Source organism: Lepisosteus platostomus, chromosome 2, assembly GCF_059453375.1.
Source record: "Lepisosteus platostomus isolate fLepPlt1 chromosome 2, fLepPlt1.hap1, whole genome shotgun sequence".
Lineage (NCBI taxonomy): Eukaryota > Metazoa > Chordata > Actinopteri > Semionotiformes > Lepisosteidae > Lepisosteus > Lepisosteus platostomus.
The window spans coordinates 18,308,969-18,332,425 of NC_142612.1; the positions used below are offsets into that span (position 1 = coordinate 18,308,969).

Below are 23,457 nucleotides of genomic sequence, written 5' to 3' on the forward strand. Positions count from 1 at the left end.
GTCGGTCTTTGTGCATCATTTGCCTGATAATAATTTATAACCCCAATGCACCTCTTGAAAAGTGTGTTTGTGTGCAAATGTTTAAGCAATTCCTTATTATTAACACTGCTGTTGCAATTTCACTGACTTTAAAAGTACAAAACGCACAAAAGTACAACGTAGGTCATTATGTGTTGGAAAAAAAAGACAGCCCAGTCCACTTGGACGGTGTTCCTAGTTTTATTTTATTTTTAAAAAGAATGCAGATTATTTTGGAAAATTCAGCCTCGGGAACATCACAAGCACTGTGTATGTGATCTGCCCCGCTGTTTCTGTGCTATAAGCGTAGTACCAGCTGGTTAAAACTGATGGATAAATGGCAAGAATCCCTTGTCCCCGGCGTTATCATACTTTTTTCGCACATAGTTTGCGTTCGAAATCGGTCCTGTAAATGCACGAATGTTTTGTAATGAGCAAAGAATCTCGAGTTTTGCATGATAATAATTATCAATGTGACACGTACTGTATGAAATAACTTTTTCTCTATTATCTTTTAACTTTTAACAAGGCGATCAGCAAATCCACGTTCGTCCAGTATTCTGTTTAAAGTTCTAAACTTAGATACTTTTTTAAAAGCCTTTTCTAAAAAGAGACAGATTCAGCCGTATTTCTGCCATAGTGGTTGTTCTGATGCTTCTGAAGGACAGAACAGGATACAATTGTTGGAAAATAAGCCAAACAAAATTTAAAGCAGCTGAATATCGCAACGTTTCACAAAAATAAAACTACTGAGGCGAATAAACATCTCTAAAAGTACCTTAAAAAGACGAAGAATGTGAATCAATACAACTACACAAAGTGATAGTCTATTCTTACATGCAAAAGAAGAGATTAAACGAAAGGAGAAAAAATAATTTACAAAGCAGAATTACTTATTAATTATAAAAGACGTGGAAGCAAATATCTACAGATGTTTTGTAGATATCTTTGTGGGATTCACCTCTTGGTTATTGCGGTAAAACAATAGATTAATTTGTAGCGATGCTATAGTTTGATATAGCATGTACAGTATGTTATTTACCGTGTAAGTTATTTATTGTACTGTATCTTCTGTGAACAATATATCAGATCATTTACCTTTCAAGGATAAATTTAAAAATTGAAACCAAACGTTGCTTTTTGTAGTGTAACCGTAAAAGTCAACTTCGGATAAAATGACCTATTAATTATTTTTATGCGTATTAATAAGTTTACGAAAACAATCCACATTTATGGAGCATAACAAACGTTACGACAGATTTCAGCCTCGTACGTATGCCTACCAAGAGTTTACCAAACGCAAGTTCGTGCAACTTTTTTTTTTCTTCGAACGACTTTTGTTTCACTCTCTTCTGAGTGGGAATTAAAGATCGAACTACTGTACAGTAGTAGCCCGTCCCAATAAACTCTTCTTTTCGTACAACCACTAGGGTCTGCTACAGAGATTTCCTCCAGTCTTCGACTTGGTGGGAGAGACAGCAGCGACAGTCTGTGTAGACTGTAAAATACACACATCTGAGAGCAAGCTTTGCGGAGTAAATGTATAACAAACAAATATGGCAATTTCCCATACGGTCCATTGTTGTTTCAGTGTTTTCAAATAGGTAAAGAGGGGGAGGAGGGGGGGGGGGGTTGACTCTCTGTGACAGAAGGTAGTGAAAGATGGCGGCGAAGAGAGCCGCTTTTCAGCCGCTGTCCAGCTCTCGCGTCCCGGAGAGGAAGGGAGCGGCTGGCCGCACTAAGGCTAACCCCGAGTGGTGTGCTTCTTCTACCCGCCAGGAGTCAGAGAAGGGAGCGCCTACCGCTGCGGGGATTGCCAGCACCGGGATGCAGCATCATGGAATTGGGGCGGTCGGGGGACCTGGACCGGTAGACGAGTCGTCGGATAGCGAAGGAGAACAAGAAGGGCCCCAGAAACTCATCAGGAAAGTGTCCACCTCCGGCCAGATTAGAAGTAAGGTAAGGAACAGTACTGTTCATAAATCTGGTAGACGAGGGAAGCCGAATAAAATTCTTATGTAAATTTACATCGGGACTGTTTTTTTGTGTGAGAAGTGGGTATTATTGTAAAAGGATAACTTGTTTCCCAAGATAAACTGTTGAATGCAGTGTTGAAACAGCTTTTTGCAAGCAGTGTGAGAAGGGATTACAGGACTAAATCGTTTTTTTTTCTATTTAAAGGTCTTTTAATTTTCGCATCATGATCTAAAGTTTTAAGGTTTGTCGATTTCAGTTTATAAATAAAAAGGGCGGAATAGTACGATAAATATTAGGATAGTTTTTAATTGTAAAAACTTTAGATATAAACAGACATCAAATAATAGTACATACTGTACAGTAAATACGGCGGGATGTCTTTTTTACTTACGGGTAGAGTGAATCTAATCTGTTATTTTTGAAAACCCCTGTTTTGAAATTTCGTTACAAAAATGTTGTTTTCAGTGAGTTATCTTAATTTATAGGATGCTTTCAGACATGACTCAAGCCTCATGGAAATTAAATACAAATGAAAGCCTTTAAAAGACCGTACTGTGTTTTAACAATCAACCCGTGTAGAGCTTTGGATCACAGTGAAAATAAATAGAAATTGGACATATAAAGTGCAATAAGATGTTTTTGCAACAAATGAGTACTGTAAAATAGTGTTTCATAGTACCAAACAACACGTCTGTAAGAAAACTGTAAGAAATATTTAAAAAATCCTTATAGATGAAATATGGATTCATATTAATTGTATACAAACAGCTTTAGAAGTGTTTGATTTAAAGAAACACAATTAGTACAATAATGAAAGTTGACTGTAAATTTAAAAGGATCAGGATATTTAGACTTTGGACACTTACAGTATTTAATTTCACTTTTTTTAAATACGATATAGACACTATATATGTCAAATGATCGGAGGTCACACTATTTATGTACAGTAGATGAATATAGCATGATTTGCAAATAAGGCTTCTATTGCCAGGAATAAAGGTAAATCCAATTAATTCCTTTGCTTTGAAAATATATAAGCCAGAACTGGCACTAGAGAAAGGTGTGTTTGTGTGTAGCGTTGCATAATGCAAATGTAATAAGGGGCAGCACTGTTAACTTTGAAATGAACGGTATTTACCTTGAAATGTGGAGTGTGTGAATACTTGAGCAATGTCTTGTTACTACAGTTCAGTAAATGAGATACCAGGCGTAATCCCTATATTGCATGTGATGATCAATGCGATTTAGGAGTGTATGGTAATCCAGGAGGCTCTACAGGGATAGAGCAGCTGTTCTTGTGGAAAAGTGGAATATTGACTCTGTGTGACTGATTGATTGATGTAATAAAGGACTTCCAGGCTGACATTTCCAGGACCTGTACCTGAAGACCAACAGAGAAGAAGTATGTCTTTGACTTAAGGCTTTTTCATGTAACAAATGTAAACGGTCTTTTCTTTGTATGTGTAGACATCTTAGGAAGATCAGAAAAAATCAATTGGAAGTCTCTGTTGTAAAAACTATGATATGGAAGCAGATTATCACTGGTATAATAAGCTTGTGCCATGGCACAGTTATTGGTACTTTGTGTGGACTTTTTGGAAAGTGTGGTGTTCTGGTGCGTTTTTCTTTGTCCATTGGATAAGGCTATTAAACACTGCTGATATACAGTAGGAGAATATTCGATGGCACATTTTAGCAGACTTTTTTTCTGCTAAAATATTTTATAATGATTTTTAGTCCCTTTTAGGGACTTTAGTAATTTAATTTAGAAATATAAAAATCCTCAATTTCAATGATGGTAATGATATTACCCATTTGTAGAGCGGGGGTGTCTCTTCGCTTAATGTGAGTGAAGCACTTTTCTCAAGGGTACAACAGGAGTGTCTGACCTGAACCCACAGTTCTCCAGTCTGAAGTCCAGAGCTGTAACTGTTACTTATAATAATAATAATAATAATAATAATAATAATAATAATAATTGCTTACACTTATACAGCACTTTTCTGGAAACTCCACTCAAAGCGCTTTACATGTAATGGGGATCCCCTCCACCACCACCACCAATGTGCCATAGTGTGCCAGAACGCTCACCACACAGGAGCAGAGAGCAGAGTAATGAAGCCAATTCACAGAGGAGGATTGTTAGGAGGCCATGGTTGATAAAGGCCGATGGGGAAATTTGGCCAGGACGCCAGGGTTACACCCCTACTCTTTTCGAGAAACACCCTGGGATTCACAACCACAGAGAGTCAGGACCTCGGTTTTACGTCTCATCCGAAGGACGGCGCCTGTTTACAGTATAGTGTCCCCGTCACTACACTGGGGCATTAGGACCCACATGAGCCACAGGCGCCCACATGAGCGCCCCCTGCTGGCCCCACTAGCGCCTCTTCCAGCAGCAACCTTAGTTTTTCCCAGGAGGTCTCCCATCCAGGTACTGACCAGGCTCACACCTGCTTAGCTTCAGTGGGTTGCCAGTTGTGAGTTGCAGGGTGATATGGCTGCTGGCTATATTCCCACCTCTTTACAATAATCTTCCATTTCACTAGACAAGGAAACTAGGGTAGACTCTTTTGCCCATTTAACTACCCAGCAGGGTGGCACAGCAGCACACTGATCAGCATTGCTGCCTTGCAGTGCCCGGGCCATGGGTTCAATTTCTGGGGTGATGTCTACATGGAGTTTGTATGTTGTCCCCATATTTGTGTGGGCTTCCTCTGGGTGCTCCAGTTGCCTCCCACAGTCCAAAGACAGACGGTGTGTTATTTGGTTTCTGTTTAGTTGGTGTGAGTGTGTATGTGTTTTTTTTTTGTGTGTGTGTGTATCCTGCCTTGTGCCTGTTGCTTGCTGGTATAGGCTCTAGCTACCCTCGCCACACTGCATTGGATAAATCGACTAGAAACGGGATGGATGGTTGTTGGTATCTGATTTACCTGATCCCTTTGTTTCTTGAAGACTCCCATGGTATCAGTTTCAACAACATGGCTCTTCCAGCAACTTTGCAGAAAAAAAAAAACGTTTCTTGTTTTATTTCAGAGGTTGAGAAAAGTAAACGATTTTGGAAAGGTCTGTTGTAGTTGATCTGAGTTTTTGAAGTTTGCTTTCATCTGCAACTGTTGGATTAGGCAGTGTAGTAGCTGATCTGAGTTTCTGAAGTTTGCTTTCATGTGCAACTGTTGGGTTAGGCAGTGTAGTAGCTGATCTGAGTTTCTGAAGTTTGCTTTCATCTGCAACTATTGGATTAGGCAGTGTCTTTAGGAAGAGTGGTCATGTTTTTTCATATTTCATAAGTCACACGGGTCATCTGAGGAACACTATGGTTGTCACTCTTACTATTTTCACTACTCATTCGTGTTGTACAGATCTCCATTGTATAGATCCTAGAGCCATGATGGGGAAGATTTGCAATCGTTTGACACGGCTGCCTTTCTCAGACATGTTTTGCCGGCCCTGTATTAGGTTGTCAACTCTCGCTGTTCCACACGTAACGCGGGCGTGCCCTGTTTTTCGATCGGGTCCCACTGGACCTTGTCGTCAATGTGTACTTTGCTCCTAGTGGAGAATCGGCTTTAATGGTGGCTCACATTTACCGTCCTTAGACTGTGCTGGGCCTCTTCTGCACCATGACAACCCCGTCAAGGACACTGAGCTGCGAAAGGCTGCAAGTGGAGCCAAATGTAGACGTGGGGTCATAATAAACAATGTTTGTTTTTAAAATAGCAGCAGAAGCTCACGCCTCACTTTACTTTCTGAGGTGTGAACATTTAGTCAGTTACGAGAAGAGAAGCACACTTTAATGTTAGGTTTTGTCTAGTGTCACTAATATTGATGCTGTTTTACATCTTCATTATGTATGTTTTTATACAGAGCTTAGTGTGGCAGAGCATGTATATAATGGATAGAACTATTGCATTTTTGTTTAGATTCATGGAGTATTTCTGAACTTTTGTAGTGTGTAAATTTTTGCCTAATTTGCCTTACCTTGAACTGCTGTATCAGCCATCCTAAACGCAATTCTAAATGTGTCACTTTATCATGATGCTCTCTTACTGGATCCTCTAAAACTGTGCTTAGGAACTTACAAGATATTCTGCAGCTAGAATCCTGACTAGGTCTCATGCAAGTGATCACATTACTCCTGTCTCAGAGTCCTTGCACTGGCTTCCTGTTGATTTGATTTCATTATCCTTCTGCTTCCATTTAAGGCTCTACACAGTGTGGGTCCTCAGTATCTATCTGGTATGTTATCTGTCCTCTCACCAGAATCACTGGTTCTGGTTTACTGTGTACGTCCACTGTCTGCACTCTGTGAGTGATGTCCCCTTTCAGGTTGCTTTATCTCATAGCTCTAGAAAACCAAGCAAAACATAGCTTAGGGACCCTGCAACATCAGTTGCTTTTAAATCGAGTGCAAAAACATACTTTGCAAGAAAGCCTTTTTTGTGATTGTTCTGTTTCCTGCATCCACTTTGTTTTCGGGGTTTTGTAATTGCCTTTATTTTATGAAATGTGATTTTTATGCATCGTGGAGCATACATTTCAAACAATACGTTTTTGAAGGAACAGCATATAATATTCTTGTTTTGTGAGTGGGTACCTTGTAATCCTCATGGGTGAGTGTGATATATGGAGAAATGAAAAGTGTCATCACTGATCCATTTACCCATACATATTTTCCAGGAACAAGACAGTTGTAATGGAGTGTGAGAGTAAAAAAGAGTTTTATGACCACGAGTGACTTACAGAAATTAAGTATATACATTTTTAAACATAATTTACAGGGACAAAATAAATCAAGGGTTTATGCGGAGGACGTAAATCCAATTTAAATTATATCAGTCTCAACTAGACATACTGCTAGGCCTGCTCTACTTTAACTACAAAGCTATAAATAAGTTTCCATTGTCCAACAAGGAAAGATCCACTCAATTATTCACTTGTGCTTTACACTCCTACTGTATTATTTAACGAAGACTATATTTGGAGACTTGCAGCTCTTGTTCTTGAAAAGGTGGGGGGAGTGCTTGCTTTTATAATGCTAATTAGTGATTAACTAAAACCACATGAGTAAATAACAGTGACAAAGAGCAGTAACCTCACCTGTCTTCAGGCTGTCCAATAAACAGCCATGTCTCAGAAACAAAATATAGAATATTGGTTTGCAATTTGCTATCCATTTTTTGGAAAATGTTTTAAAAGCATTTGACTTTTACTGTTTTTTTATACTAAGGATTTGGCTCAGTTACACAATACTTCCTTCACTATTTTGCCTTAAGAAGACTTACAACACAGACGCAGAGAAAAAGACTTACACAAGACCATTGTGGTACTGTAATTTTACACATTTCGTGTGCTGAGAATATTAAAACCCAACTTTATCTGTATTACCGACTGTCGCAGCAAGTTCAATATTGAAAGTTTCTGAAAGTTAAGTTATTTATAGTTTAAATGTGAAATATGAGCTCTGTTTTATTTAATTACACAAGGTGCTGATTTGCAGCTGTTGTTAGACAAGATAGTTTCAGTGGTGAAGCATACCAAAGAGGTGTAAATTGGTGTAATTTGTGCTTCTGAGGAATGAAGTGCATAACATTTCATATAAATGTTGTTTGGAGTTTGTCTAAAAATATTGAAATTGGGAAATGTGCTAAGGCTTTGAGAAAGAAACTACTCTCTCCTTTTTCTGTTGAATAACATGATTGTTCTTTTACCACATACTGTACCTTTGATATTCCTGCATGCAGCAACTCTCAAAGAGGTCCTGCTTGCAGCTGTTGTGTGAGAATGAGAGTCTTCTGAGTTTTTCTGCTTGGTCTTTATAGAGGAACAGTCAATAATAGGCACCAACAAGAAACCATTTACTGTACTGTATGTGCATCTCCAACCTGAATTTTTGCACAAACAAAATTGTCTTAACCTTGGATGAGTGAGGTTCTAGTATTCAGTCCTGCGTGATAGTGTAAAATAAATCTTGCCAACACCCACCCCCCCCAGCTAGTTTCCACACCATCTGTCCGTACTGTAGGGGCATCTCTGCATATCGCAGTGTAGTGGGAAGAGAACAGCAAACCAGAAAGGGAGGCTGCTGAAATGTTTTACTTTTGTACAGGAGTGGCTTTAGGCCTGTGGTTAATCATGCACAGACTAGTTCAATGTAAGGATTTGGTGAACACATTACAACAGAAGGGTGGTACGGTGGCACTGTGGTTAGTGTTGCTTCCTCACACCGCTGGGACTCTGTGGGTTCAATTCCATTCCAGACCTGGAATTCTAGGATTCTCCCTGCGTGGATTTTGTATGTTCTCCGCGTGTGCTCCGGTTTCCTCCCACTGGAACCCAAAGGCTGGGTTAATTGGCTTCTGGGAAAAGTGGTCCAGGTGTGTGTGTGTGTGTGATGGAATGGTGTCTCATCCAGGGTGTACCCTGCCTTGCGCCTGTTTCTTGTCCAGGATAGGCTCTGGCTCCCCCACACCCCTGAATTGAAAGAAACGGTTAGAAAATGGACAGAATGGATCACGACAGAGGCATCCTTTTTCCAGTTATGTCATAGAGGGGCCAGGCTTTCTTGACAACAAAGGGCTGTGGTTCAGTTTTCATGTACTGTAAATCAAAGTGTACATGTTTAGTCATCCACCAAAGTGACGTACAGGGTAGGCCTGTTGTTATAGTTCACCTTTTGTTGAGGACAGTCCATACCAGTTTGTAACGTAAGGGCAGCGCCTTGCTCAGCTCAGGGCTCACTAGCGCTGCTGAGCAGTCCAGCTATCGTGTGTGTGTTTAACCGCAGGGGTGCAGTGACACTTTTTTTTTATGAGTTGCCGACTCCATGGCAACGATCAGCAATATCTTCATCTAGCTAATGGGCTCGCAAAAAGAATCCCGGACAGCAGCACTTCGGGAAGTATTTCATTAACGTTTGGGTCAATTTTAAAAAAAAAAGAAGTGGTGACTTTTTTAAACCTTTTCTGTTTTAATGATATCTGGTGCACATGTTGTTTCTGCACTTAATAAACATCTTGATGCGCGGGAAGCATAATTACTAGTGAAAATAAAAACGAAGGTTTTATTTTAAGGCAATAAGCCTTGTTTCACCACCCCTGCCTTATTTCTAAAACCTCATGTTCATACAGTGTCCTCCTGAATTCAAGCTGTTTGTAATTATGATCCTGAGATTAATATGAATGTACAGTTGTTTTTATTTTTATTTTGAAGTAAAGCCACAAATCCTTTTGATCATATTGGAACAAAAACATCATTATCAGAAAGCGCAGTGGGCCGGTTTCAGTGGTGTCCTTGCATGCCCAAGCCACACCACACAAATTGCTTGACTGTAAATGAGAAATAACCATTTTGAGTTTACTGTCTCAATACTTGTGGAGGGCACTGAATATAACTTTACGTTTTTTAAATATTTGCCGTATCTTGCTTCTCCTTACAGTTTGAATTTCTTTCTGTGTTTGAAATGTTCATTTCTAATCAGTTACCCGGGTCTGTGCAGTACCTAAGCCTCTCAGGCTGGAGTTCAGATGTATACTAAAAACAGATACACATACTGATATAAAGCATCAAAAATCTTGTAAAACAGTGAAAGTATTTTAAAACAAGGCAATCGAGGCAGACTGTAAAAAGCACCCTTTCATGAAAGGATATGCGGCATTATTGAGGCATGTCTTTTACAATAAACACTAATTAGCTCAGTCTTGAATTATGTGGAGACTAGCCTGTGTCTCAGTCAGGATGAAAAAGGCTCAGAATAAAAGCTTTCTAATTGCTTTATTTCATGAAGACTTGCTCCGCTCTTCAGTTCTATATGTAATTTGCAGCACATGCTTTCTGGCTGGATCTACACCGTTGAACTTTTAACCTTTTTTCCCATTTGCTCAGCTATGCTCACAATTCCTTGCCGCCGAAGAAACTCACTGGATTATTTCACAATATTTCGGATAAACAGTCGAGGAAAACTGCAGGGCAAGTGCAAATTTGATGCAGTCCCTATTTTCCTTTGTCTGGTTTCAGTTATTAATTTCCAAGGCCTCCTTCTGTTTCCAGGCTGGTATTTGTAATGCCATTAACAGATTCAGTGGGCTGTTGAAGATTTCCGAGTGAATCCACTGCCACCTTCCTCTCCCTGGCGCTCTGTCTCAACACACACATATTGTGCTAGTGAATTCATAGAGCGCTTTTTATTAGGTTTTTACTGGGTGCACTAATAATCATGCTAACCACCATAATACAAGTTTCAGTGGTAACGAGGTAGCATGTATTGCAAGACTCGGATTTAAGAGATTTCTTGAAGGCGCTATGAATTCAAATATAAAATAAAATATACTGTAGCTACAAGCAACAATCATTGTTGGCCAAGAGGCCATGTCTCTTTTCATGGGCAAGGATATTTTTAGGTGGAATATGTATGGCTTCCTATGTGTGTTCAAGAATAACCATGGCCCTTTGAACACTCTGTAAGGAGCTGTAAGACGAATTTGCCTCTGAACTTTAGGAAAGGCCAGAGGTCCGAGGCAAGGTCCCATCTAGAGAATATATTGGTTCCCATTATAGAGTTACAAGCTCAATTTTCATTTGACCAGAAGGGCTCATAAATAATTGATAAAATCATTTGACTGGTCTTTATTCAGGTGTGGACTATATGTCCCATAGTCTCCTATTCCGGAGCGGGTATGCATGAGTCAACAACAGTCTGTTAGAAATATATCACTCAACATGGTAGCAAAACCACGAGACATGTCGGCATCTTCCCAGAAGCCTTTGCAAACCGTGCTAGTTTTCACAGGTGTTTGAAAATAACTGCAGGAGAATAAAGTAACAATCCCACCACTACCACCTTTTTAGCTTTTTTAAGATTAACTTTTATCCCCACAATATCAGTTAGACCGTGAAAAGGCTCAGGAGAAGTAATACAATTCCTTCTGAGATGCTAGATTTGGAATATGTATTCTGATAAGTTTTTGGCAGCGTTGTGTTACTCTTTAAACAAATGTTGTTCCTATTTTTCTGTTAAGAGTGTAATTGTAACTTTCTTTGAAACATAGCAGCTCTTGTTACATATTAAAGAATAGCTCTTGTCACATTTTAGCACTGTAGTACCACAGATCTTACTTGACTTGGCAGTGAGGTGAACCCAGGCAAGCAAACGGGCAAACAAACGACACAATCCCCAAAAAAACATAGCTGAGTGGACACTGAAGTGCTGTGCAAGGCTAATTCCAAAAGGTGATATCACAGCAAAGCAAATTCGGGAGACCAAGAGGTCATAAAATGGATAATCCACAAGGTGTGGTCGGAACAAAGCAAGCATTGAGAATCCAGAACGTAACGAGACTAGAGAATGAAACTTTTAAGACAGAGCACAGAGTAATGCTAAGGCAGATCTTAAATGGCCTATCCTTCATGATACAGGTGTGGAGGTTAATTGCACAGGTGGAACAGACCTCCTGCCTGAGTGTGTTGTCATGGCAGCCAGCTGACTGGCAGGTGTAGTCCAGGCTTTGCCGTTGTCGTGGTAACTAGCGCGTCTTCTAGTAGAGCGCCCGTGACAAGCACAAATACAAATATTCTGCACTATGTTTCTAACTGGCATGTTGCTTAAATTGTTTTTGACATACAATAAACAGACAGTTGCCTTTCCCATGATGTTTTAAGGCTTGCAGTGAGATGATGAAAGGTGTTAAAGTAATACAATTCTAATACATACTTGAATTCCTATTTTCATGAATAGTTACATACAGTAGCTAATTTATAGAGTTGCAGTAGGAGGTCATTATAATTGAGATAGAATTGATGATCTGATAAAATCTCTGGAATTAAAAGATATTGGTTAAGATTCCTAAAGAAATTCACTAGAGATTGTGTTTGTGTTTGAATTTTTTCCTTTGCAAGTTCTTTGCAAGTCCTAACATTTGACATTTTTTGCTTCTCAAGCAAAGACAAATTTCAATACCATGTTGACGTCATGCTCTGCTCTTAAAATAACTTGCAAACCAACCTTTAAAAAGGCGTTGAATATAAAAGTTTAAGAACTGAATATAACAGGTTAAGCAATAAGAGGAAGTGTGTGGGAGTTAGGGTGTAATATGGGAAATGCAGTTGATCATTGCTGCTTGTTGGACCTGTTTCTGCATTTCTCTGATCCTTTCTGATTTTTTTTCATGAGAAAATAAAAAAATGCTTAGAAAAGAATAAAAGCAGCAGTTCATAATACCGTACCATAAATATGCTTTTCTTAATGACGGAAGTGGGAGGAATTAAACTTGAATCTATGTGCCTCAGTTGTTAACCTGTGGTTATATCGCCCTACTCCCCCCCTTGCAACCTTTGCTCTTCTAATTCTGTTCTCCTTACTGTCCCCCAAGACCGTCTACATTGTATGGGTGACAGGGCCTTTTCCTGTTATGCCGCCAAGCTCTGGAACTCTCTCCCCAAGGATATCAGAGAGTCACCTTCTCTAAACTCCTTCAAATCCAGACTCAAAACTTTTGAAAAGCCTTTACTTAACTGGTTCCATTCTTCACCCCTCTGCTTTTCTTAGTACCACCATCCACGGTCTCCTCTGTATATTGTAATTGTGTTTTATCTTGAGTATTCTTTTTATTTATTGTTGTTGTCATCCTGTAAAGCGCTTTGAGAAGCCACCTTTAAAGGTGCTATATAAAATAAAGTTTATTATTATTATTATCTGTCATTACTGAGCTATTGGCTTTGGGTTTTAAGAGTATATGTAAAAGCACTACAAGAAAGTAGATTCTTTCTGAACAACTGTGAAAGTGGGTTAAAAATGAAACAGGTTAGTATAAGCTATGTTTTGATTGCAACCAGTTACTAATTGTCACGAACACGGACTGAAATTCGCGTCAGATCTTGTAGTAGACCCTATGTGATGCGGTAAGAGCTGGAGAAAACAGGAGACGTGGTAAAAGGAAACACACAGGGGTTTAATAGTGCACAAAATAATAGTGACAGCACGTGAGACAGTGAACAGGGAAGACAAAACGGCATCCAAATCCAAACGGGTCCAAGGGAAGGTTAAAGCACAGTCCGAGAGTCCATCAGCGATTAATCCATCCTGGGACGCGACAAAGTTAAAATCTCCAGGAGGGGGGAGCACACGGACAGACAAAACATGGAGGTCCAAGGGTGACGGGGCGAGATCCTCCAGACCCCGGGCTCAGGAAGCGGGAGATGTCGGGGATGAGGCCTATGCCCTCAGGAGACGGACGTAGGGTTTCCTGGTGCTAGGCGGGCCTCGCGACATCTTACCCTAATGATGAGCGCCAAGGACTGGAGGAGCTGGTCTTTAAATAATAACGCTTAAGGGGTACACCTGGGGAGCTTAATCACAAGGACAATAATGGGAGCAGTGGAGCGCCCTCTAGGGAGGGATGTCGGGCGTGACACTAATATTAAACCTTTAGAGGTAAGCTCTTTGAAAATGTGGAAATCCTACAATTAGAAATGAATTTATTACAGCTTAGCTAAAGTGAATGCAACATGGCTGGCAGTGGGATACTGATGTGAAATCAATAGTCTTGTCAGCATTGACTTCCTTTCTGGAACATATGAGGCAGAGCAAACAAAACATTTGTTAATGATCCAATTACCATTAAATAAATCATTTTATATCTAGACCACTTAGAGACAATTAAGATTTGGTTTTCCTAGTATAATGCATTCAAAGTATAAGATTACAGAATTATCTAAAATATTCATTTGTAGGAATGAGATTAAGTTGTCAAAGTTGAAAACTCTGATGATGTTATTAGCAGACTAATCAGACATGGAACAATGCATCATATTAGAGGGCTTGTGGTAAGAGTGAGTTCAACAACATTCAAAATAACAATGTAACCTATACTACCTAAAATATCACATTATTACTGAATTATTTCAATTATCTGTTGTATGTTCTGTTTGTGTGGATTTCCTCCAGGGGATCCAGTTTTCTCCCTCCTTTCCAACGACATACTGGTAGATTAATTGGCTTCTGGGAAACTCGTGCCCGTACTATGTTTTAATGATAAATATCAGCATTATTACAGGCAGCAAGACACCTGAGTTATAGTATTCAACAGACCGTCTGATTTAGTTTTGTAGGAGGCTTACAAATATGCTCCTAAAAGCTCCAAACCTAGTAAGTAAAAGTTCAGTGAAAGTCTTTTAGAAAACTTGGGAATGCTGTGAGCCTGGCTGAGGACACACAGAGACCCGGCATAAAGTTGACATTCCAGGTTCCAATTTGCCATATTGCAGATGGATAGATAGTAAAGGTCCCAGCTGTAGAATCAGCTACTTAATACTATGCTGACCAAAATTGCATTCAACAGCTCTGACTAATGAACCCTCAAGTGGCAGCCTGATGAACGTCTTTTAACACAGTCGCTTTTGCATGAACCTGGATTCTTACTTCACTCAGCTACTTGATGTTTCCTCACCTTGAATTGTTGACTGTATCTAATAGCTGTCGGCACGGAATGGCCCATCTTCTGGAACCCGACGACCATGTTTCCCCACCGCTCTTTTTCTGTTCTTAGGTGGTTTCTTTTCTAGTCAAAATGGGGTCAAATGCAGAAAAGTCTCCTCTGTTAGCTGGTGTCCTTGCCCCTTTCAACGTGAAGAACCTTTTGCAAAGAATAACGGACATCAGAAACAGTATGAAAATAAAAAAGGAATAAAATCAGCTAAGTTGTCACAAGGAAATGATAAGTGTACCACAGCTGTCAGCTTCAATCAGGACATACAGGACACAGCAGAGCAGTCCAGGTGCAGAGATAAGGTAGACAAGTGATAAAATCGGTCCATGGAAAACAGCCGTGTCTGAGAGCTGCTGATTGAATTAACTTGGACTGCTTTGCTGCTGAATAAGTGGATATTCTGAGTTACACTTCCTAATACATCAATTGGATGCTCTTAATAGAGTGATGATTGGATTCTGCCTCACATGCTCCATTCTCTGTCGTGCTACAGCCACATGTCCTTGCCTCCTCATACTGAAACTGCGATTTTCTGTATTTGTACAGTATCGTTCTTTCTTTGTTGATCAATGTAATCCCAAAGTTTCCCTTGTTTAAATCTAAGTCCTTGGTGTCTCTGTGTGAAATCTGAAAACTCCTCGTGTGTGTGTTTTCTTTAATGCATGTGGAACATTTGCCCATTATTGCCCACCCCAGGTACAATCTCTGCCTCATTTAATTAATCAAGCTAAGGTTTTCCTTTATCAACTGCAGTAATGTTTTCCTTCTCAGCTAACTTGTTGTTCAATTAGCATGTTTACTTTAATTAGGGAATAACATCATTTTGACCAGTATAATGTTAACTTTATTGCCACTTAATCAGTTGGCACTTTTTTTTACTTTAATTAGAGAATAATATCATTTTTTAACCTGTATAATCTTAATGCTATTGCCTCTTAAGCTGCTTATGGTTAGCTTTTTAAGCCCCAGTGTGTAACTGTCCAACTTGGTGTCTTGTGGTAGCAAGGAAAGTAAGACCACACCTGGCATGACTGAAGTGCACCATGCTTTGAAGATCAGATTGACCGCTTCATACAGACAATTTTAGATTAGAAAGCATACAGTACGTGTTTATTCCTTCTGAGATAAGAGACTAAATTAGACTATCTACAGTAACTAAAGGGCACCCTTGCCTGGAGCTTGGATTGAGTTTAGACTGCCCATTTACGATTCCATGACTATGGAGCAGACTTGACTAAATAAACAGTTCACGTATCACATGTGCTTCCAAATGGCTTTAAGAATTTAAACATATCTGTTTGCCACTTGCCAGTGATATAGCAAAAATGTCTGGACAATGTCAACAAGAGATTGCTTAGATGACTACGCCATCTGTATGCTGTTTTTGTAACATTGTATATACTAAAGAAACAATATATGCAAATATGTAGATGATACATATATTTTCCCTGCTCTTTGCTCAAGCTACAATTTTTTTTTTTTTTTTAATTCCAGCGTCCGAAGTAGAGCCCTAGACCAACAAAGTTTATCCTTTAGATTTCTGGTGGATAAGCATTACATATACATTAAACCATTATTTTTTTCAGTTTGAATTGATGTCTGTTTGATGAGGTATAAACTTTCCATAAACAGACCTGTGCATTTAGCTTTAAAGGGAAAAATTATTAGCTCTACGCGGAACTCTTATTTACATTTTCACTCGGAGGCTGCTGTTTCTTCATGTTGGTAAGAGCTGCAGCTAGACCTGTTCTGCAATAGACATTAATCCCATTACACCACATGGCGACAAGGAGAGGCCATGTGCAACACTTGATATGCTTTCTATAGAAGCATTTTCATGACTGTACCAGTCAAACGAGTTAAACATTTCAGTGCCACACCTAGACAGGGGGCGGAATTTCATTATGATTTTCTTTACAAACAAAATCCCTTTTGTAACTGTCTCACAGCTAGCGAGACTGGTATTGGCATTGACAATCTGTCGTTTATTCGGACAAATCTGTTGCACATATAGTTTTCTAGTAGTATTAATGATGATGTTCAAGGAGGTAGCTGCATAGGTTGCAAAGGAAGAGGGAAAGGTTTATTCCATGCTGAAAGGATGTGTCACACACCTGACACCTGAAGAAGACTCCACAGCCGAAACGTTGTGTCTCTTTTCTTTTCCTTTCAGCATAAATGAACAATGATACCATGTCAGTTTTCTTTACTAATTGACATGATTTCTTCGATCCCAGATAGGCTAATAACTAATGTTGATCATGTATTCTGCTTGTGATGGACTGATGTCTATTCCAGGGTGTATCCTAAAGACCCTGTATTGGATAAAACAGTTAACAAATGGATGGATGAACGCCTTTAGAATGAAAAACCCTGCAAAATTATTACAGAAAGATTATTATGAAGACAGATTTAAAGGTCAAAAAGTAATTAACTGTGTTTTTAGTGGTAGAGCAAAAGATTAAAAAACAGTCTTCCACCTGATACATGTGATCAGCTGTGTTGACTTTTATTCTGGTGCTGGATAATTATTTCAATATTCTTTTGCACAAACCCATCTATATGAGGACTGACAACTACACCAAGGATGATACAGTATATCTGAAGGTTTACTAATATCTATAAAGTAAGTGTACCTATGTCTGTATGTGAGGACACATATCTGCATGTGATGACCTATGTAAAATGTATGTCTTAAGCATTCAAACAGCCTGACATCTGTGCATCATATGCAATAGGGAATCTTTTCTCCGATATACAGTAGTAAGCCTATGCACTGTTGTATTGTCTATTTTTAATGTTCCTATTATCCTTCATGGTTGGTTTTTTGTTTTAATGTTTTTATTTTGCTCATTGATGTGCTCTCTCGGTTCATCTTCATTTTTACCACCCTGCAGAATAAAGATGTACAGTAAGGGATCTGAGCAAATAAAGATATCTCATCTCCCAGCTGTTGTTTACTTTGAAGGAAAGCATGACGCAGCTTCAGGCTGTGTAGATACTGCAGATAGATTCAGATTTACGTAATGTAGATATTCAAGCATTTGTGCCATAAATTCATTTTGTGATGGGAAATGAGATTGATTTCAAGTGATATACCATTTAGATGTCTTAATAGACACTAAACGTATTGCGTGGTAATTGTATGGAATGAAAAAACGTGTCTCAAGTCTACTTCGGTGGATTTTCATCTGTGCCAGAGCATTAACCCTTTGGTCAGTCTCCTTGTGCACAGCTGGATAGTCTTATTTCTTGCTGCTTAGGAGGGAATGATAGCATCTGATCTTGTTTTCATTGCTGGGTATAGGTTAAGACTGAGAAAATGTGATTAGGTTGGTCCACTGAGTCATTTCTATTCATTCTGTAAATTTCAGAACCCAATGCTTACAGTTTTACTGTTTTACAGTAGTACTACTGGAACATCTTATTTTTTTCATTTTCAAGTTTTGAAACAAAAAAAAGATCCTGGTCCAAGTGGAAGTTATGCCCAGTTAAAAAAAATCTGTGATAAAATGACAATACTAATCATTGTGCATTTGTGCATTTTTATGGTGGTATGCTTGTTGTGAGTGATGCACTGGCCATATGGTGTATGTCTGTATGGTAACAAAAACATACCAGTTCACAATTAAGTGCACGATGTCAGAAATATGGGATTTTAAATTCGCTGAAAATATGTAACAAAGCCATAGATTTGTCTTTTCATCTTGGCAGAAACCCTAAGTGATCATCTGCAAATGTCAGCAATACATTCCAGTTACCTTATACAGTGCAGCTGATGGTCTAATATACTGTATAGACATAGTAATAAGAGCTTTTAGATGACATAGAACTGCAGTGACTGAATACATGTCTAAAAAAGACAGTTTTTATGATTGTTTCAGGATTTGTTTCTGAAAAAAAGTCCCTCTGTGGCTGTAAAGAAAGAAATGTAACCAAAAAGCAGTAACCTTGTTGTCTGAAGAGAGTATACTACTAGGTAGGTAACAGAAGTGATATATTTTTCTTTTAAAGGAATTAAATAATTAATGTAGGCTTGAACTTTTCCTTATGTATCACCAGAGGAGTTAGTTTAGTGTGGTTCACCAAAAGAGAGTCTCAACAGCACTTTGCTCTCCTTATTGTTTCACTTTGTATGTGTAGTAATCATTTTTTTTCTCTATGTGTAAGACATTAGTTTCATATTTTAACTTGCCCCCATTGCACTCTTGTACCTGTAAATTGTAACTCACTAAATCACAAAAGAGAATGTCCTATGTGCCAGCAGGCTAAAAGACCAAACCTGAGACAAGTATTCAAGTATTCAAAATCCTCAAAGGCACAGGCAAAGTCACCCACTTTTACCAATTGCCACGAATGAACAGTGAAACACAAACCAGAGGACAAAAGTGCACACTATGTGTGGAAGTGCATTTCAAACAGGGGACTAAAGGCACCTCTTTACTCAAAGAGTTGTGGGAGTATGACACAAGCCACCCAGCTGTGTGGTTGAAGCCCGTACCCTGGCTTCCTTCAAGAATCCACTGTATGAAATCCTGGGATCAATAAGTTAACTAGCAACTGGCCCAAATGCACTAAATAGCCTCCTCCCTCTCTCTTTCTTATATTCGTAACGCTGGCCCTGATTTTCCATTAACTGACACTATGAACATGGCAGTACAGTGAAAAAGACTCTAACGTTTACTGATGTAACAACCACCTCCTGGTCGCGGCAGCAGAGCATCAAACTGCCTGTCAGTACCCACCCCCCCACCCCACCCCAGCCGACCGCAGTAATTATAGCCTTCTGCACTGCTGCTGTGTGAAACAATGGCTGTATGTCCATGGAGTGGTTAAGATTATCTGGTTAGAGCTGACAAGATATAATTGCCCAGCCACGTTCAGTGAGACTTTTGGGTTTATAGTACTGCACAGCCAACAGCTGTTTCAATACACAGCTGCCAGCTTTCCTGCAAAGTTTTGTTAAAGTGATATTTTAAAGTTCATAGATAAATTGCTGTTAAATCTATACTCTAATTTTCTTGTCGTTTGATTCAATTAAAGCAGATCACTTCTTCTCCTAGGAAACCTGTTTTGGAGTCCCCTCTGTTGATGTACTTAAACTGCAGTACATCCATGAGATGCTGCTGCTTTCCCATTGAAATTGCATTTGAGATATCAAAGAGATCACTTTATGTGATGTTCATTACAAATCCAATTTAGTTGGCATCTCTGAAGTATTCTGTGGGTTTAATTAATGGAACCAACATTTTTTCAGGGGAAGGGGTGGTTCTTTTTTTTTTTTCTACTGCACCCGGAATCAAAAAGAATCTTTGAAGGGAGCTGATATGGACTTCAAAGATGATCAGGTTAAGCCTCATTAGAAGCCAGCCGCGCACCCTTATTAGTATGTTTTTCCAGAGGTTCTGTCTGACTCTGCTCCGCCCCCTCTGTACACATTACTGATTGATTCAGTTGGCATGGGCTTGCTCATGAACTCTGCTGCCCAGAGACGGCCCTTCAAATGGTGCAATTATCATAAAAAAAAAGTAAAAACGCAAATCCAGTTTCTCAGTGACGTGCCTTTAGTGAGTGTTCTTGGCCTGCTGCGTTTTTGGTCGTAGATTTCAAGGCTGTTGTGTTCACCTTGAGGCAGAGTACGAGCGGTTTTTAAATTTAGAATCACCCGTTATTTTGTAGCATTCCCGTCCAAATGGAATTGTCAATCACATGACGTGGGCAGAATGAGGAAATTCAAACAGGCTCCTCCCTCCATCGAGCCTTTCATCTTGACGTTCTGTTAGCTCCTTGGTGACGTACAGAGCGCTCAGCTCTGATTGGAGGATAGGAACTTCCCTGCTGATGTCACTGCAAGCCAGGGGGCATCTGGGAAAGCGCAGGGGTGGCCAGTTTCCTGGGAGCCAATCCCAACCTTGCACCCGGCAGCACCGAGGCAGCTGCGCGCCATCCTCTTTGGGGAACCCAGGGACCAGTCACGTGACCCGGGCTCGAACCCTCAACCTCTGGATCGTAGAGCTCCACGCGTTCCCAAAAGATCATTTTAGTGGCCATAAACAATTTCTTGTTTTAGGAATTTGTCTTTTCACATACCCCAGCTTGCTCCCCATGAGACACATAGACAGGGAGAGAAGCTTGGGGTCAGAGTGCAGGGTCAGCCATTTATATGGTGCCCCTGGAGCAGTTGGGGTTAAGGGCCTTGCTCAAGGGCCCAGCGGAGTAGGATTTCTCTGCCGGCCACGGGATTTGAACCGGCAACCTTCCAGCCACAAGCGCAGATCCTTCACTACAGAGCAACTGCTCCGCCCAAGTGTCTTCAAACAAGTGCCTGTTCCAGTGACACCTTCTCAGGACCCCGTCAACGTTCTCACTTTGACTCAGCTGGAGCCCTTTGAGCTCGGGATTCACTGGGCTCTTTGTTGCTCCAGCTCAGAAATTGCTTGAGGAACATCCTGCATGGGATTTTACCTTTTCACAATAGAATCAGTGCACAGTTAGGAAGGGCTGAGTGGTATTTCATTGAGTCTTTTGATTCAAACAAAACACGATCATCAGTAGCATTCATCGGCTACCTGATGGGTCAGACCATCAGTAAAAAAAGGATGGTCTTTTTTTAAATATCGCCACTGGACGAAGAAGTGCTGATATTTTTTTTTATTTATTGCAGAAGTCTACCAGTGAATTATTTTATTGTCTGATTCCGTCAGCTATAAAATTAATTCCCATGATCCCTCTGAATAAGAGGGAATGAAGCCATCAGAGGAGCCTGTGATCCTGTCAGTCCAGATGCTTTGAAATTTGCAGATAAGGCCATCACTTCTTAAAGCTTTAATAATATTCTCACAATGCATTGTCGCAGGCTTCCAGTTTCAGTTACAAACACTGTCAGCATGCAGACGGAAATAATATTCTATATAAGAATATTCTAAAAAGAAATAATTATAAAAAAGTACTAATAAGTGTAATCTTTGTCTATATAGATTTTAAGAGAGTGGTGGATTTTCTTAAGAGATTGTCAGCTGTTGGCTGGTTATCAGCTGTCTGTTTTTTAAAATATCAGGGTTAGTAATTCAAGAATTGGACGATCGCTTTCTTTAATAATGCTTTATCTACCAGCCCTAACAATATCACAATGTTTTATGGGTTTCTTACAAATTCTTAGATTAATCTAGTCCAGTATTATTAATGATTTAGATAGGACAAATCTTGCTTTTTGTATTTATGCCTTTTGCTCTTTGGTGGTTGACTAAAATGCCCAGGATATGCTATTTGGAATTGTTCCGAATACGTTTGGTAAAAGCGTAAAGAAACGCAGAGATATTATGATGCTTGTTTTTTGCTGCTCTAATGCCAAAATTATACTGAAAATGTTAGTATCTGTTTCAATACAATGTCATATCCCTGTGTCACATCATTGCTGGCAGCTGACAGTCCTTTTTCCAAACACTTGATAATGTGAAACTGTATTTTTCCCTCATAGTGAAATGACAGTTAATGATCTGTTTTCCAACAAGTCCACACTGCAGTTTACATTGGATCAGAAGAAGAAGTGTGGCCTGAGTGAAACCTCCTCTGTGTTTGAAATGGAAGTTGATAACATGGTCTGTAAGAAGATTAGTTGTCTTTGTGTGTGAAGCCATGCCTGCCTCATAGAAAGACTGATTGTTTCTAATACAGCACATAGCCTGTCAGCTGTTGAAGAGCTATTTTTAGCTCCCAGGTTAGTTCCCTTCACAGGCTTGTTCTCAGAGGGTCAGTAATTAAGTAAAACTGCCTGACAGTGTAGAAAAACTGGAATTGGGGATGTATTAATAACAGCCATCCTGTATTACCATACACAGTCTGATTTAGTGGAAATAGATGTTAGATCTCCCCTAGAGCAGATTTTCTACACAGTTTCATCAGCAATTTTAGAATAGGTCTGTCTGTTGTATTGAGTGCTCTCTCATTGTTTGTATTTTATCTTCAGAGAAGATGTATTTCAAATAAGAACCATTTTATGTCTCCTCAGAAAACATACCATTTATGGTATGATTAGGAAGATAATTTTCATCAGCCTACATAAAATATATTAAACCTCCAGAGGTATCCACCCTAGAAAAGAAAGATATCTGTCTTGTAGTTCTGATAAGATTAGTATGTGGAGTCAGACTGTAGAAAATATCTGACAAAAATGACGTTTCATGACTTGACATGTAACATTTCATAGTAATAGTCATAGTAACATTTGAGTATTCCTTTAATAACCTCAGAATAAACCTCGAGTTTGATTTAATCTCACTTGTGCACTCAGTTTGCAATGTTAAATTATTAGCCTGTTCAATGGAACATCGTGGACTAGATTACTGATTTAATTGAACTTTGAGGGGGTAATTTGCATTTTTTTAGCATTCCCAAGTAACATCTTGCCACTGTGGATAGCAGCAGGTTCTGTTCCATTACCTCTTCACTATCAGTTGTGCAGGTCTGCTGATGTTAAAAATATGATTCAGAGCCTTTGGTTACTGAGGAATAATTCATGACAAACTGGTACCTGTCTTTCCAGTGCTTTGACTGAGATAACAAGGACACTGGAAATGCAGGTAGTGGTTTTTGCAGAACTACACTTCTTTCAACCCAGTTTCAGTAAAAAATAGAAGAGAAAGAAAAAATAGCCTAAACAAATTTGCTGCATTCCGTTGTGTGGACAGGAACTTGGATGAATCTGGATATGGATGGCATATTGAAATCACATCTTGCCCACTTGTTTGTGTTGTAACTGATTTATTAGCTGTGCCAAACAGTATAAACAATAATATTTAAAATGGAGGAGGCAGCATACAAGAAACAGAGTGCTAGCATACTGTAGTAGGCGGGATTCTTCTTCACACTTCAAAGATGGATAATTCCAGATTTGAAGCTGTTATGTGAATTCAGAAAAACATGAATTAATAGCCTGGGCATCACGTATGATAATGAGACTACACTAGAATTGATCTCACAC

At 39.4% G+C, this 23,457-nt stretch overlaps 1 protein-coding gene across 6 annotated transcripts in view; it reads left to right on the top strand.

Annotated features, from left to right (window-relative positions):
* Positions 1 to 23,457, top strand: part of dgkh (diacylglycerol kinase, eta) — a 102,708-nt gene that overhangs the window by 1,404 nt on the left and 77,847 nt on the right. For 3 of the 6 annotated variants that reach the window (XM_088602456.1, XM_088602500.1, XM_088602467.1), the window contains exon 1: positions 1,646 to 1,977. In XM_088602456.1, coding sequence (XP_088458582.1) covers positions 1,681 to 1,977 — 297 coding nt within the window. In that variant the 5' untranslated portion in view covers positions 1,646 to 1,680. Of the gene's footprint in view, positions 1 to 1,378; positions 1,623 to 1,645; positions 1,978 to 23,457 lie in introns of those variants that run through there. The other 3 variants (XM_088602484.1, XM_088602493.1, XM_088602475.1) reach the window with 3 other exon arrangements.